Genomic DNA, 16,749 nt, shown 5'->3' on the forward strand with positions numbered 1-16,749 from the left:
TCAAAATTTTATTGTTCTAAATTTTTAATTTTTTTATTTATAAAAATATTTTTAATTTTTTTATTTATAAAAAAATTTTTAATTTTTTTATTTATAAAAAAATTTTTAATTTTTTTATTTATAAAAAAATTTTTAATTTTTTTATTTATAAAAAAATTTTTGATTTTTTTATTTATAAAAAAATTTTTTATCAACTATTAATAAAAAATTAAAAATTAATTGTAAAAAATTGAAATTAATTAAAATTTGACTTGAAAATTTTTATTTCTTCAGTATTTAATTTTTAAAATATGTCCTTGCAAAATTATTTAAAAAAAAACACGATAAATAAATAAATATTTAATTAATTAATTAAACTAGCTGTTAAGTAAATGAATGTTTTTATGACCAGAACAGGCGCGTTTTTACGTATATACATTAAATGTATGTATATCAGGTATTTTTGAACACAATAATTGTCATACGTCATATCAAATCGTGAATTGATGATTAACGTTATGGAATTTAAAGATTTTAACTAAATGAAGACGGTTAAATGAAAATCAAAGATTAATACGTACTAAATAAATAATAAATAATAAATAATTAGAAATACATGTCAATTTTACCTTAATAAGTGACTAGTCTCTTTGATTTCATTGATAAAAGTTTGTGTTATTTGATATAATAACAATATAACTGATTGCGAAGAATTAAATTGATCTGACTCGATTAAAGGAGATTGCATTAAGGTTTGGCGCCATTTTTAATCCAAATAAAATTAAGCTAAAACTTCCATAAATTGATAAAAAAATTTACTAGATTTAAAAAAAAAATTTTTTTGAACACAGAAGATAATTTTATTATTTTTAATTAAGAAAAAATAATTTTTAAATTAAGTAAAATTTATTTTTTTGAATTAAGAAATTTTTTACTTGATTTAAAATTGTTAGATTTTAAAAAATTTTTTTTTTTTAAATCTAGTAAATTTATTTTTATCAATACAAAAAAAAATATTAATTTTTTTTGACTGAAGAAAAATTTTTGCAGACCTCAAAAATTTTATTTTAATAAATTTCTTCTTGCGCCAAAACATTTCCGGTCTTTTGAAAAAGTTTTTTAATGCAAATAAAAAAAATTTAACAATAATTAGACGGATTGCGCGTCTGTTCAGTTTAAAATAAAAAAAACTGCCGATTACTTCAAGGAAGATACAAAAGAGCGTATTAATAGAACCCAAGTATGTTTCTATTATTATACAATACACTGAAAGGTAAATAAAAGCTTTGTCGCAATATTTTATGAGAGTCTAGTCAATGCTGATTCAATTAGACCAATGGTAGCCCGAGGGAGTTAAATTAATTAGAATTATTTTAAAGAAGTATATAAATACAGAAAAGAGTGAAGAAATGTTTATAAGATTTAAAACACCAACGTCCTTTTATTGTTCGTCCAATTATTATTATTATTGTTATTATTAATATTGAATAGTTTTTGAGCTAACGTCGTACCTCAGCAATTTAAATATTGTCTACCTGCAATAATTAATGAGAGCAATGAATGAAATTTTTAGGCGATTAAAATTAGAGTTTATCGATTTTAGAAATAAAATCATGAGAAATTAATTTTTTCAAATATTTGGAAGCTTTTGGGATTTAAGACGGTAAATTATTTAGTCCATTAATTTTTATAATAAATAAGAATTTTTAAATTAAAAAAAATTGAATTTTTTAATTTTAAAAATACGGAATTATTTTTTTTATTGTAAATTATTAAAACAAAAATTATTTTTAAAAAATTTGAAAATTTAAATAATTAAATTATAAATTTAAATGGATTAAAAAATAAATTGAAAGTGATAAAATAAGAATTAAAAAAAAAAAGTGATAACAGAAATGAATTTTACGAAATATTAAATTATGGATTTAATAAATAATTATTAATAAAATTAATTGTTACGGTGTACATAGATGTTTGCTTAAAAATATCAGCTAAATTAGGTCAGGTTGTCTCTTTTTTGAGAAGCCTTAAAACGACGTGACTGCATCGGCGAGATTTTTTTTTTAATAAAAAAAAAATTCATTGTTTTTTTTTAACAAAAAAAAAATATTGGTTTTTTAAATAAAAAAAAATTCATTGTTTTTTTTTTAATAAAAAAAAAAATTGATTGTTTTTTTTAACAAAAAAAAATTCATTGGTTTTTTTAATAAAAAAAAAATTATTGTTTTTTTTAATAAAAAAAAAATTATTGTTTTTTTTTTAATAAAAAAAAATTCGTTTTTTTAATAAAAAAAAAAATTCGTTGTTTTTTTTTTAATAAAAAAAAAATTTATTGGTTTTTTTAATAAAAAAAAAATTATTGTTTTTTTTTAATAAAAAATGAATTTGTTTTTTTTTTAATAAAAAAAAATTCATTGTTTTTTTTAGTAAAAAAAAATGAATTGGTTTTTTTAATAAAAAAAAATTTATTGATTTTTTGTTTAATTTTATTAAATAAGAGCTTTTAAATAATTTTGATAAATTTAGTTCCAAAGCGTCCGCTAGATGGATTCTAATCGAAGCGCTCTCACACTCGAAGCGTCCAATCGAGTCAACTAATACGCTAATTACTTTCAATAATTTTCGCCGGCATTAGATGTGATAAAGTTAGACTTGATCACATTTATTGACGGCCTATAAATTATTTTCATTATATATATTCAATGAATAAATTAAAAACAGCTCAAAATCATGCCAAAAATTTTCATCGAATTTTTTGTTACAAAAATAAAATAACTATTTGCTCTCTCGTCGACACAGTCGCATATGCCTTAAAATTTAGTCTGTAAGACTTAGATAATATTACAAAAAAAAAAAATAAGATAAAGATATCATTTTATTGTAAATTAGTTAAGTACGATTTAGAACTGTTGATATTTCTTCGATTTAAATCAATTGACAATTCAGCGGCATTCTATTGATACTTTTTTGATGGCTAAAAAAACATATCGATTTAGATTTTCATAAAAATTATATTTTATTTTCACTTGATTCAAAATTTGAGAGAAAAAATTGAGGAAAAAATATTTTGTAAGGTATTTTTTTAAATTTTTTAAGCGACTGAGCCGAATTTTAAAGTATTGTAATGCTAATTAATAATAAATATCATTATTCATAATAAATGTACATCAAATTAGTCAATATAAATTTTTCTTTTCTTTTTTGGCGTATCAAAAGAATGTCAATAATTTATCGAAGATTATTTGTAATGACAATTATAAAGTTGTATAAAATAAAACACAGAAGATAACATCTTGTGTAGGAATGATTAATTAAATAAAATGTTGAATGATTATAATTAACTGTCTAATTTATTTTTCCTAATTAATAAATTTTTTTTAATATTAAATGATTTAATTTTAATATAAAAATTTTTCACTGTTGTATTTTAGTTTTTAATTATTAAGATTTTTAATTTGTATTAAAAATTTTGTTGAATGATTATAATTAACTGTCTAATTTATTTTTCCTAATTAAAAAATTTATTTATATTAAATGATTTAATTTTAATTTAAAAATTTTTTATTTTATTTTAACATTAATTTTAAATTTGTATTACAAATTTAGTGAACTGTTGTAAGTTAATTGCTGAAAATTTTAAATTTAATATTTATAAACTAAAAATATATATTTAATTAATTTTTAACATTATCCTGTTAATTTATTAAATTCCACCAGACTGTATGACTATTTTATTACTGTATACTTCAGAAGCGTATACATTAATATTACAGGTACAATTACAAGTCACAGCCTTGGGAAGTTAAAAAATTCTGTAAATGCAATTGTTATTATTTTAATTCATTAAAATAGCTGTCTTTATAATGTTAACTATAATAAATTTCAACGATATTATTTTTTAACAATTTTAATCTTGATAATAATATTTATCATATTTTTTTTTCAATAAATCACTTGAAGATAATTATCTCAAATGTACTTATGCACCGCAATAATACGTATTATAAAAAAATATAAGTAAAGAGCGTATCAAAATCCATAAAAAAGCCATAGTTGATATAAGTGTAAGAAAAATTTTTTTTTTATAATTATTATTATTTAATATAAATAGTAGGGTGGCGCAAAAAAACCGACTATTTTTTTATTTTAAGTCTCGGGTGAAAAAATGTTAGTTTTTGATGTTTTGAGAGCTCTCTCCAAAGGACAGCTTAAAAAAAAATTTTTAAGAGGTCGCTTTAAATTTTTTTAATTTTCAAAAATCTTCAAAAATCGAATTTTTTTTATTTTTATTTTTTTTCTCGTTACGTCATAATTTTATAGACCAAAAAAAAGGTTTTCCTGAAAATTTCAGATCAAAATGTGAATTTTAAAAGGTCGCTCACAATTTTTTTTTTATTTATTAGTGACTAATTGGATTAGCATTTTTTGACTCTGAAATTTAAAAATAATTATGAGCGGCCTTTCAAAATTTAAATTTTGAATTGAAACTTTCAGGAACTTATTTTTTTTTGGTCTATAAAATTATGACGTAACGAGAAAAAAAAATAAAAAAAAAAAAATTTCGATTATTGAAGATTTTTGAAATTTAAAAAAAATTCGAGCGACCTCTTAAAAATTTTTTTTTAAGCTGTTCTTTGGAGAAGGCTCTTAAAACATCAAAAACTGACATTTTTTCACTCGAGGCTTAAAAAAAAAATAGTCGGTTTTTTTGCGCCACCCTAATAAATAGTTTGTCTATTTATCTATTTATAATTTATAAAGGCACCTTCTTAATGATTGAATAAAAATACGTACACTTTAAGGCTTTATAGAATTGTATCAAAATATTTTTTTCTGTCAATTTTATTGGAATGTTTTTCTTTTTAATTCGTTTTTTTGTAAAATTACTTCAAGTTAAATCACCAAGTTAATTTTTTAAGTCGTAATACTTTTGATAAAATAATTATTTAATTTTTTTTATGGCACTTTAATTTTAATTACGACTTATTGAAACGAAAAAAAAATTTTTTTCTTTCAATTAAAAATAAAAAAAATTGCTAATTAAATGATAAGTGATTATAAACTTAAAGTAACTCAGTAATTTATACCTTTATGGCAAGTCTCAAATCAGCCGTAATTAATAAATAATTCAATAATAATATTGAACATCTCATACCTTGAAAATTGCATTGCTAATTAAATACATAATTAAATGAAGGCGTAATTATAACTAACGATTTAATTTATATCGAGACTAGAAACCTGCCAAGAATATTCAGATTACTCTAAATAGAATACTAATAGCAAATATTAAACTTACTGATTAATAATATAAATAAATAATTTTAATAATTGATTCTCTTTCTTGCCTTCGGTTACAAATTAAGTTTTACTCTTGAAACTTTTAATTTAATTAGCTGTCCATTTTGAGACTGTTGAGACTAGATTGAAAGTACGCTAAAATTATTCTCGTTAATTTTGATTAGTTTTAAACTACGTTGTTTTGAGCGAGGCAATACCACTCGGTTTTTCTTCTTCTTCTGATTTTGTAAAAGGCGTAACCACTTGCATGTTCACTGATATATACAATGGATAAGTCAATTGTTTATCTAACGACATCACTTGTTTCTATAAAATAGTTAATATTTAAAATAATAATGTAAATTAATTTTTATTAAAAAATAAAATACCTCTTCATTTTTGTGTAGCGTTAGTCTTAATACTCCTGAATTTTGATAGTGTTTTATTTGTCTCTGTTCATTTAATGAAAATAAACATACCCTGGAACAAAAATTATTAAATAATTAATTGATTTGAATAATTAATTAATCATTGAATAATTAAATTACTGGCAATTGTACAGTCACTATGTGACTGCCGTGACTTGTAAATTATAAATAAATTAAATTTTGCTTTATTATATAATGATTTTGTTAAATTGCAGTGTACTTTTTTAAATACTGACGTTTTTAGAGATATAAGCTCATCCCGATGTTACACTCATCAAGAGCTTTCATTTGAGTACCCACATGCATTTTGATATATTTTTCATACATACATATATATATATATAAATATATAAAATATATGAAAAATTGATGTGGGTACTCAAATGAAAGATCTCGATGAGTGTAATGTCGGGGTGAGCTTATATCTTTAAAAATGTCAATAGTTCATAAGATACAAGGTAATTTCTTAATTATTGACATTTTTTAAGATATAAGCTCATTCTGATGTTACACTCATTAAGAGCTTTCATTTGAGTACCCACATTAATTTTTCATATATTTATATATATTATATATATGTATATATGAAAAATATATCAAAATGCATGTGGGTACTCAAATGAAAGGTCTCAATGAGTGTAACGTCAGGGTGAGCTTATATCTTCAAAAATATCATTAGATGACAAGATAGCAAAGTCGATTCTTAATTATTGACATTTTTTAAGATATAAGATCATCCCGATGTTACACTCATCAAGAGCTTTCATTTGAGTACCCACATGAATTTTGATATATTTTTCATGTATACATATATGTCATACATATAAATATATGAAAAATTGATGTGGGTACTCAAATGAAAGGTTACGATGAGTGTAACATCAGGATGAGCTTATATCTTTAAAAATGTCAATATTTCATAAGATACAAGGTCATTTCTTAATTATGTATCTAGAGATAGAGCATTTTCAAATGCAGCCTAAATGCTTATCATAATAAATTGACTAATAGTGAGAATAATATGAAATCTTGAAAAGGCACAAATTCAAGTCAAGACCTTTGAAATAATACTAAATTTCACTAAAAAAACTAATTTTATCGTATGACTACCCTGGAGACAAAATTTTATAGTCATAATTATATAACTTAAATAGTTACAATTAAAATTATATAAGTATAAAACTTTTTATTGAAATTAAAATTCCGGAAACTCATTAGCTCTTTTCATTTCACCCTTTTCATTTCTGATTGAACATTACTCCTGCTTGGTAATTGAATAGACATGATTAAGGGTTGAAAAGCTTTAATTAACTCAGGGAAGTTTAGTTTCAAAGTAGTTAGTTTAGAAATTACATTGCTTAAAGTTTGACATATTTGATTATATCACAGTATCGCTTGACAAATTTCAAAAGAGTGTATAAAAAAATTTTTTTTATTGCAATTTAATTGCTAAAAAATTTCTTTAAATTAATTTTAGTTTCGTAAAATTTTTTTATAATAATCTTGACATTTTGAACAATCTTAAATTAAGTCCAAAAAAATTTTTTTCAACTAATTTGCTCATTAAATTTATTTGATATCTAAAATAAAATTTTTATTTTATATCATTTCTTTTTAATTCAATATTAAAATTCTATAAATTGCATTGCAATATTAAAGAACAAACTAATTAAATAAATATTACCAACAACTCTTACCTAATAATAATATTTCGTTTACTATGATTGGCACTAATATGATTAGCATCCGTTCGATTATTCCGTCTGATCCCCAGCGTGGAGGTATCAAGATAAACGACTAAATCAAGCCCAAATTGAAAGGCCGTCCACCTCCAAATATGTTCCCCAGGCTTTTCTATGCACCTGCCACACCTGAAGCACTCTTGGGCAAACTCTTCTTCGTTCATCTGCTTCGGCCTAAAACAGAGCCAAAAAAATAGCCTATCAGTCTTACAGAAGCTGAATAAATTCTCAAGAAGATTTGGTCCGCAAAAAAAATCAAAAGTACCGAAAGACAATCGCTTGAAACGGATACAGGGCCGAAATACTGAGGACGTTGTCGAGTAATCTGAGATAGGGCAAAGGATAAAAGTTACATCATATGACTGGTCACGGAGGATAAATAAATCACTTGAATAACTCACCCACAGTCAGCGTCTTTGTCTGCGTCAATACGCAGCAGATGCAGCCACTGCTCCTTGTAAGCATCATGGAGCCATTCAGCCGGTATCAAATTATCGCTGTTCAATATTTTAACATCTTGATCGTGCAGCAATAGGTATTTCATTCTAAGAGCTCTGAATGGCTCGGCGAATTCTTTTCCCTCCGCGGTTTCAAATAGTGCCTTTGTCCACGTGTGTTTTTTAAAGTACTCGTCCACTTCGGTGTCTTCTTTATTTTGCATATGAATAAACAGCCTGTTGAATTTAAAAAAAAATTATTCAATTATTTTATTTATATAATTAAGAGAATTAGGAAAATTTTTTCTCCGGTTTATTTGGCTGCCCAATTTCAAAACACAGTAACTAACATTTAAAAATTTTTTCCAATTTTTCTTATTAAAAAAAAGTTTGCCCGCCAAATTGATGAAAAATTTAATTTATGGATAGAAATTACTTGAATGTAAATATTAGAAAAAAAAATACTTGAAATTAAATTAATAAAAAAATACAACAATACTAAAAAAAATCAGGCATAAAAATTTTGCAGTTACTGTGTTTTAAAATTGGGCAGCCGTATTAATATGATAAAATAAATTTTTTTTTAATTAAATTTAGTATCACTGGAAAGGTCGAGACTTTAATTAGTGTCTTTTCAATATTTCAAATACTTTTCTAAAATAGGTAATTTATTATGGTAAGTTTACGAAGTTGTTATAAATAGATTCGAATTTTGTGATAAATAAAATTTATTTATTTTTTTTTTTTTTGTAGATGTGAAATTGATTATAAGTCAAAAATTAATTTATATAAGGTAAAAGACCCAGTTATTGACACTTGCAATTTTATTTTAATTAGAAAAAACAAATCAACTCTAATAAATTCATAAATATAATTTTTTAATTATAATTTTTAAGATAAATAATTTTTTGAGAACATTTTATTTTTTTAATTAAAATAAAATTGCAAGTGTCAAACAACTAGGTCAGTGTCAATAACTGGGCCTTTTACCTTAATTAAGAGACTAAGAAAAATTTTGTAACGGGTCAATCTTTATCGTAAATTAGTTTTGATATTTTTTCAGCGATAATCATTAATGATTTTTTTTTGGAGATATTCAATTTTTTATGTTAAGTTTTTGGAGAAATTTTTAATAGTTTTTGGGTTCTATAAATTTATTACGATACATTAGTACTTCAAATTATTTAAAATTGATCCTGTGATAGCACTATTATTTTTAAAATTTGTTTCAAAAGTATCCAAATTATGTATAGTGTGATTATTAAGGCCAAAATTTTAAAATAAATGGAGTCAATTTTTAGATATTAAAGAGAAAATATTGATCGTATAAAAAAAATTTTTTAATGAAAGTTGTTCAACATTTAATTTGATAAAAAAAAAATTTTTCTTACCACTAATAAGAAATCTGTAATTCCAAAATTAAGATTCATAATAAATTATTCAAATTTTTGCTAATTATAAAAATTTAATTTTTAAATTGCAGCTTTTTTATTGGTCCGAAAAAAAAAAATTATGAGACATTTTTTTTATAAAATTAAATGTTGAAAAATTTTTAAATACGACCAGTATTTCCGGCGTAATATCAAAAATTTGATACTATTAATTATTATTATTAATTGTTATTTTAAAATTAAGAAAAAAATTCTGAGCACAGATTATAAACATAAAAAAATTAGACCAAAATTTTTTAATTCATAATCTGTAAATCTAAAATATTTAAATATAAGCTAGTTAAAAATAATTTTAATGTTAAAAATGTATATAATTAATTATTTATAAATTACCATACACGTAACATCATATATATACAAAATTCAGTCTGTATAGCGACAAGTTCCGAGCTCTTAATCAGTTCCACCATCAATTCGGGCGTTATTTCCTTCAAAAACGACGGATACCTTGACCCATAACCCAGTAAGTTAACTTCTAACCAGCGTTTCGCGGCCACTTTAACAGTAGGCACTCCATAAGACACCGCCGCGTTGTAGTAAGGTACAACTGTTTTGATATTTGTTGTTTCTATCATTATCTCCGTGCATTGATCTATCAAGCCTTGAAGCTGAAATAGTGTCGATGTCGCGAGTATTGAGATAACATTTTTAGGCTCAATACTCACTTCGTCTTGGTAAAACGACCCTAGTACTATCGACAATGCTGGAAAATAAATTATTTTTTTTAAACCGTGACCCAGATTAAATTAGTCAAATAATTCCAATTAATCAATACAATTAATGAAATACTAATGGAGAAAATTAAATAGAGTAAAAATAATAAAAATAAATATCCATAGCGTGTTGATGCACTGCCGTAAAAGGCAAGCAGTTTCTAAATTTAGATAAGTAGGTCAATCACAGCGGAACGTGTGAATCTATACAACAAAAAAAACTTTCACTTTTTAATACTTGTGTAAAAGATGCGCTCTCTTTTTTCAATTATTATTACTCTATTTTACTCAATTGTTAAAATTTATATTTTATTTTTTTTTTAATTTTACTAATTGTAAATTAATGCACTCTAAGAGGTTTATAATACACGAAATAGACAAATAATTTTACCAAAAATTAAAAAAAAATTTAACTATTAAAAATGCATTTTTTGTGGCAATAAAATATTTCAATCTACGCGAAAAGAATAAGATGACACTGGATATCATCCCAGATTATATTGAGTGAAAAAAAATTTCAGACAGTAGCTAGTATAATCCAGATTATAATGAGTATAATCCAGATATCACGGAGTATAATCTAGGATGATATCCAGTGTCATCTTGTTTTTTCCGTGTAGCCGACGTTTTTAATTTATTAAATTAGAACTAAAAAATTGCACATCATTTTTAAAGTTTTTTACAAATAAAATTTTTTTTTTATTTTCTTGGAATAATTTTTTCAATAAAAAAAAATTCTTAAAATTTTTAAATGTCGGTTAACTTAATTTTCATCAAAAGCTCTTGCTTTTTAATTTGTCTCAAAAATCTAAAAGCTCTTGATTGTAAAAAGAGGTTATTAAGCAAGAATTTAGGGAAGTCGATTAGATCTATTGAATTATAAAATAAGATATTATTTTACATTGCAAATTAATGTATAATTAGTCATAAGAAAACTTTATACTTTGTACATTGCAATAGCTAATAATTGTTTAACTTGATTGTATATACTATTAAATATTATTATATTTTACTGGTGTCTATGCACTTTTATAGAATGTATACCAGAAGTAAAATAAATAAATAAAATATTCTTACAGTCTAAAGAAATATTTGGGTCTGTGATTTCAACTGGGACAAATTTTTGATTTGTTTCTTTCCAGGATCCTGAGAACATACTCGCAAAATAAGGACTCTGAAAAAAATTGTAATGATAATTATTGTTATTAAAATAAATAAAAATTTAAAAAGTAAAATTTTAAATTAATAATTTATAATAAATTACCTGGCTTATATAAACTTTGTGCAATCGCCATGGTCTTCCTAGCATGTAAACAGTTATGTCACTTCCTTTTTCTTCTTGAAATAATGTCTTGTAAATATACTGTGCAGTTGTTAGCAACTTTCTTCTGTAAAAAAAAATTTTTTTTTTTAATACTATTGTTATTATTGTCACATAAAAAAAATTTCTTATCATCAGAAAAATACAGACGGCAATAACAAGTGTAAATATAGATAGCGTAATAAAAAATATCAAGTAAATATTATCTAGAAAATTTTTAAACTTTTATTGGTAGTAAAAAACATGGATATTTTTTAAAGGTACATGAATAGAACAATACAAGCATAAAGCATACATATACACCTATGTGGTGACATCATCTGTTAAAAAAAGAAATGTCTCATCCTGTCGATAGCCATGAATTTAAATTAATAAAACTTATTGTTTTATGTTATATAACAAACATTTTTCAGATAAAATAATATAATATTTAAACAACTGTTGCACATGTACTTGGTAATTGAATAATCAATTATTTCGCTGGCATGAATGATTGAAAAATACAAACATAAATATATGTATGATTATTAGCACACATGGATTTAATTAGGGGAGTGAACTCGGTGATAACGGACATGCTAATAATTGAATAGATTACTTTGTTGAATAATTATGATACTGAATTTGATAGACATCTGACAGAATTTTTATAATAATTAAATTATTATTATAAAATAAGCTTTATTATAAAAGAAGAAATTTCAAGGAAATGCATAATAATAATAATCTTTATTTATAAATAATAATTTATGTTTTTTAAGTCTAGTCAAAAAATATTCAGCTGATTTTAACATCATAAATAATTAAAAAAAAAAAAATCAATAAATAAAATAAAATAAAAAATATATAATACTGAAATCAGGAAATATCTGACAATTTTTTTATTTTTCTTGAATAATAAATTAAATTAAAAGTTAAATAAGAAAATTATTTTCAAAAAATTGCATTTTGTCTCATGATTTTTTGTCCTAAGATTACCTTATTTTTTTTTTCTAAGCTTTTATTGGAAACGATTCTGACAAAAAAAATGAAAATTTTTCACTCTAAATTCTATATATGTAAATTTATAAATTAAACAATATTAAAAATGTGAATGTATGATATTTATATATTTTTTAGTTTGCCATTCAGCCTATGGAGCCTTGGCATAAATTTTGATTGTTAAATAAATAAAAAAATTTATAATTTTTTAGTTTTTAAAGATGAAATTTTTAAAATAAACTTCTTGCTATAATTTATTAATTAAAAAATTTCTAAAAATTATCAGAAGTCTCTTAATTTAAGTATCATTAATTTTTATTAAAAAAAAATATTCTTAAAAATTTGCTCTTGTAATTTTTTTCTAAATTTATAAATGTCAAATTTTTATAATAAATTTAGCAGACATTATAGAATTTTAGAATTTTTTTTAACAAATAAATTATAATAAAAAAAAATTGACATGTAGAAATTTTAAAAATGTAATTTTTTTAAAATAATTTTTTGGAACAATTTTTTTTGTTAAAAAAAATTAAAAAATTCTCTAGTGAGTGCTAACTTTAATGTCATCAAATTTTTTTGTTATAAAAATTGAAAAATGTGTTTTAATTTCAGTGAAATAAAAATATATAAATAGTCTGGATGAAAATACTTACTTTTTAGGAGTTTGAAGAGTTCTATCAATAAATTCCGAGTCTGAGTCACAGTCATCTTCCTCAATGCATTTTCGCTTTCGTCCACGATAAACAGTATTAACAGCAAAGTTTGACATTGATGCTATTTTACTCACATAACCACCCATTTTTATTTTTATTTTTATTTAAATATATTTATGTCTGTTATTTCTTCTTTAAACTTTTTTTAGATTTTTTTTCTCTTTACTCGGTAAGTACTATAGGTCTGTATTGTTGCTAGGTACGCTGAAGTAATAAAACTTACTTGTAAATACTCGGGGTAATTTAATTGAATTTAGTGTCATGAAATTTGAATAATTGAAGCCTGCATGGTTCAGTGGCCGAGTGTTGAGTATTTTAAAATCTCAGAGAAACGTACAAATATAAAGTAGCTGGAAATGGTCTTTCTGCAGGAACACGAAAACGTAAACATTTTGCAGCAACCTGCGACGCACGGGGCAGCTGTTAGCACCCACACACTCAATTACACGCACAGTAACAACACTTCAAGCATGTGTACACGTGATTTTTTTTTTTTAGTTTTTTTTTTATAAGCTTTGCTGCCGCTGGCTGTATATTTGAGATTGAAGACGCAAATACTGTTGCTGTCCGTGTTTTTGTTTTTTTTCTCCTCTCTCCAGCTGATGCGTTTAAATCTTACGCGCATGCGCGCTTCTTTTAAATGAGCGCCAAAAATTTAAATTTAAATTCTATTTCTTTGAAAATTAAACAAATTTTGATTATTTAATTTAATAAAATTTTTATTAATTAATTTAACTGAATTTTAATTAATTAGTTAAATTAAATTTTGACTGATTAATTTAATTAAATTTTGAATAATTAATTTAATTGAATTTTAATTAATTAATTTAATTAAATTTTGATTAACTAATTTAAAAAAACTATGATGAATTAATTTAATTAAATTTTGAATAATTAATTTAATTGAATTTTAATTAATTAATTTAATTAAATTTTGACTGATTAATTAAATAAAATTTTAACTAATTAATTTTATTAAATTTTGAATAATTAATTTTATTAAATTTTGATTAATTAATTTAAGAAAATTATTATTAATTAATTTAATTGAATTAATTAATCAAAATTCTAGATCTAAAAATTAAAAAAAAAAAAATTACAAGGCCAAATTTTTAAAAAATATTTTTTTTAAATAATTTTTTTGTTATAAAAATTAAAAAATTGATAAATGTCTTCCGATTTAATTATTATAAAAAAAAATATATATAAATTACAAAAAAAATTATATATTATTTATTTTAACATATTAATAAATACATTTCATTTTTTTTTTTTTTTTTGACAATTATTATTGTCATTAAAAATGGAATGAAAATACATCAAGTCTTTATCATCAACATTAAATTGAGTAAGTAATATTTAAATTACAGATTTTTTTGTTTGCAATTAATCAAATATTTAATAATCAATATTAATAATAAATTATAAGCTAACGTTCGAATTAAATTTTCTTCTTCGAACACTCGATTTTTGTTGACAATTAATTACTTCATTAATCCGCTGGTAACAACCTGCTATTAAATCATAAACGATAAAAATAAAACTTGAGATCTTTAAACTTCAATAAATAATTTGATCAACAAATTTATCGGTAGTAAATAAAAAAATTGACATTGAAATAAAAAAGTTGATTTTAAAATAAAAAAAAAAAAGAGTCTTTTTTATTATTAAAGTTACTATTTTCCTGAGTTTAGTTACAAATCACTCCGATTCATTCGGATGACTTGTTTTAATGTGGTGACTGAATTCGTACTGAGTAGTGAAGCGTTGCTTACAGTAAGGACACTGGTAAGGCATCATCGGATGCGCTGATCTCAGGTGAGCTACTGCCAAGTCTCGTAGGACAAACGGCGATTGACAAACTCCACAACGATAACTGTGTAAAAATTAATTTATTAATTATTTAAATTTTTATAAATTAATTAATTTATTATTTTATTTTAATTGCAAATACACAAAAAACAACAAAATCTTTTACCCTCCAGTTCTGATAAGTGTTCTCTTTAATGGCACAGTGTAATTTTGTTCTTCAGGCTTGTCATCAGGCTCTGAAAAGAGGACTCTGGTTTCAACGTAGGCATCGGTTTTACATCATCAGTATTTGCACCTAAAAATAAAAATAAATATTATAAAATAAAAATTTTGAACGACTTTAAAATATTAATTTTTGCGTTAAAACATTAATAGATTTAATCCAATTACAATACGATAAGTATTTAGGCTGCATTCAAAAATTCTCTATCTCTAGATACATAATTAAGAAATGACCTCGTATCTTGTGAAATATTGACATTTTTAAAGATATAAGCTCACTCTGACGTTACCCTCATCGAGACCTTTCATTTGAGAACCGACATCAATTTTCATATATTTTACATCTTACATATATGTATATATGAAAATATATCAAAATGCATGGGTACTCAAAATGAAAGTTTCTGATGAAAGGTGTAACATTGAGATGAGCTATATCTTAAAAAATGTCAATAATTAAGAACTGACTTTTGCTATCTTTGTCAACTAATGATATTTTTGAAGCTATAAGCTCTCACCCCGATCTTCTGCATACACTTATTGCGATTACATTTGAGTACCACATCAATTTTTTTCATATATTTATATAGTAGTACTATATATATATATATATATATGTATATATGAAAAAATATATCAAAATGCATGTGGGCAATCTTTAAATTCAAAAGCTTCGATGAGTGTAACACTGAGATGAGTTTATATCTTAAAAATGTTAATAATTAAGAACTGACCTTGTGTCTTGTGAACTATTGACATTTTTAAAGATATAAGCTCACTCTGGACGTGTTACCCCTCATTGAGTACCTTCTATTTGAGTACCAATATCACTTTCATATTTGCACATATTACAGGCTATGCATTCATGGGCGAAAAATATATAAAATGCATGTGGGTACTCACAACGAAAACTCTTGACGAGTGTAACATTGAGATGAGCCATACCTTAAAAATGTTAATAACCAAGAACCGGACCTTGTGTCTTATTTTTTGATCATTTTTTTAAAGATACAAGCTCCACTCTGAACAGTCAGTCGAGAATTTTCATCTGAGCACCCACATCAATTTTTCTCATATTTTTACATATGTATATATGCATATATATAGAGAGAGATATATATATATATGCAGTGCATATATGATATATATAAGGTTGCTACATACATCAAAACGCATGTGGCACTTCAAAATGAAAGCTCTCGATGAGTGTAACATCGACGTGTCTTCATATCTCAAAAATGTCATTATTTAAAAAAGTACATTGCAATCTAACAAAAATTCACTATTTAATGTAGCTGTACTTTATTTCATTTATAGTCCGCACCACTTGTAGTCACATTATGCAAGGTTGCTAATATTAATTAAAGCGGTATCATAAATAAACAATAAGTTTAAAAAAGAATTGCAAATAACGTTAAAAATAAAAACAAAATATTTAGAATTAATTTATTTAAATTCCAACCTAGGCTCTGATTGTATTCGGATATGCAAATTTTCAACTGCAAGATAACAAGGTCGCCGAACACTTAGGACATTTAATTTTAATTTGTTGCGGGTGAGATTGTTGAGCAGTTGATGAAGACTCCTTGGCCACGGGTAATTTACAATGGCTTCATTCTTTCCAAACTGAGGCACTCTGGCACACTGATGAGAAGTGAAAGTTCTAAAGT

The 16,749-nt window shown here is 23.5% G+C and overlaps 1 protein-coding gene across 2 annotated transcripts; it reads right to left on the reverse strand.

Annotated features, from left to right (window-relative positions):
• Positions 1 to 5,285: 5,285 nt before the first annotated feature.
• LOC123265969 (protein germ cell-less) lies at positions 5,286 to 13,633 on the reverse strand. Of its 2 annotated transcripts, XM_044729973.1 has the most exons (9): positions 12,986 to 13,633; positions 11,295 to 11,418; positions 11,108 to 11,204; positions 9,651 to 10,020; positions 7,831 to 8,103; positions 7,695 to 7,754; positions 7,385 to 7,603; positions 5,649 to 5,739; positions 5,286 to 5,586 (listed from the first exon to the last, which is right to left on the reverse strand). In XM_044729973.1, the coding sequence occupies exons 1-9, from the start codon at positions 13,129 to 13,131 to the stop codon at positions 5,452 to 5,454; spliced, it is 1,515 nt and encodes a 504-aa protein (XP_044585908.1). In that variant the 5' UTR covers positions 13,132 to 13,633; the 3' UTR covers positions 5,286 to 5,451. The 2 variants fall into 2 exon arrangements, with proteins under 2 accessions (XP_044585908.1, XP_044585917.1); XM_044729982.1 differs by lacking the exon at positions 7,695 to 7,754 and having other exon boundaries at positions 12,986 to 13,631.
• Positions 13,634 to 16,749: the final 3,116 nt, after the last annotated feature.

This window comes from Cotesia glomerata, linkage group LG1 (genome assembly GCF_020080835.1).
Source record: "Cotesia glomerata isolate CgM1 linkage group LG1, MPM_Cglom_v2.3, whole genome shotgun sequence".
NCBI lineage: Eukaryota > Metazoa > Arthropoda > Insecta > Hymenoptera > Braconidae > Cotesia > Cotesia glomerata.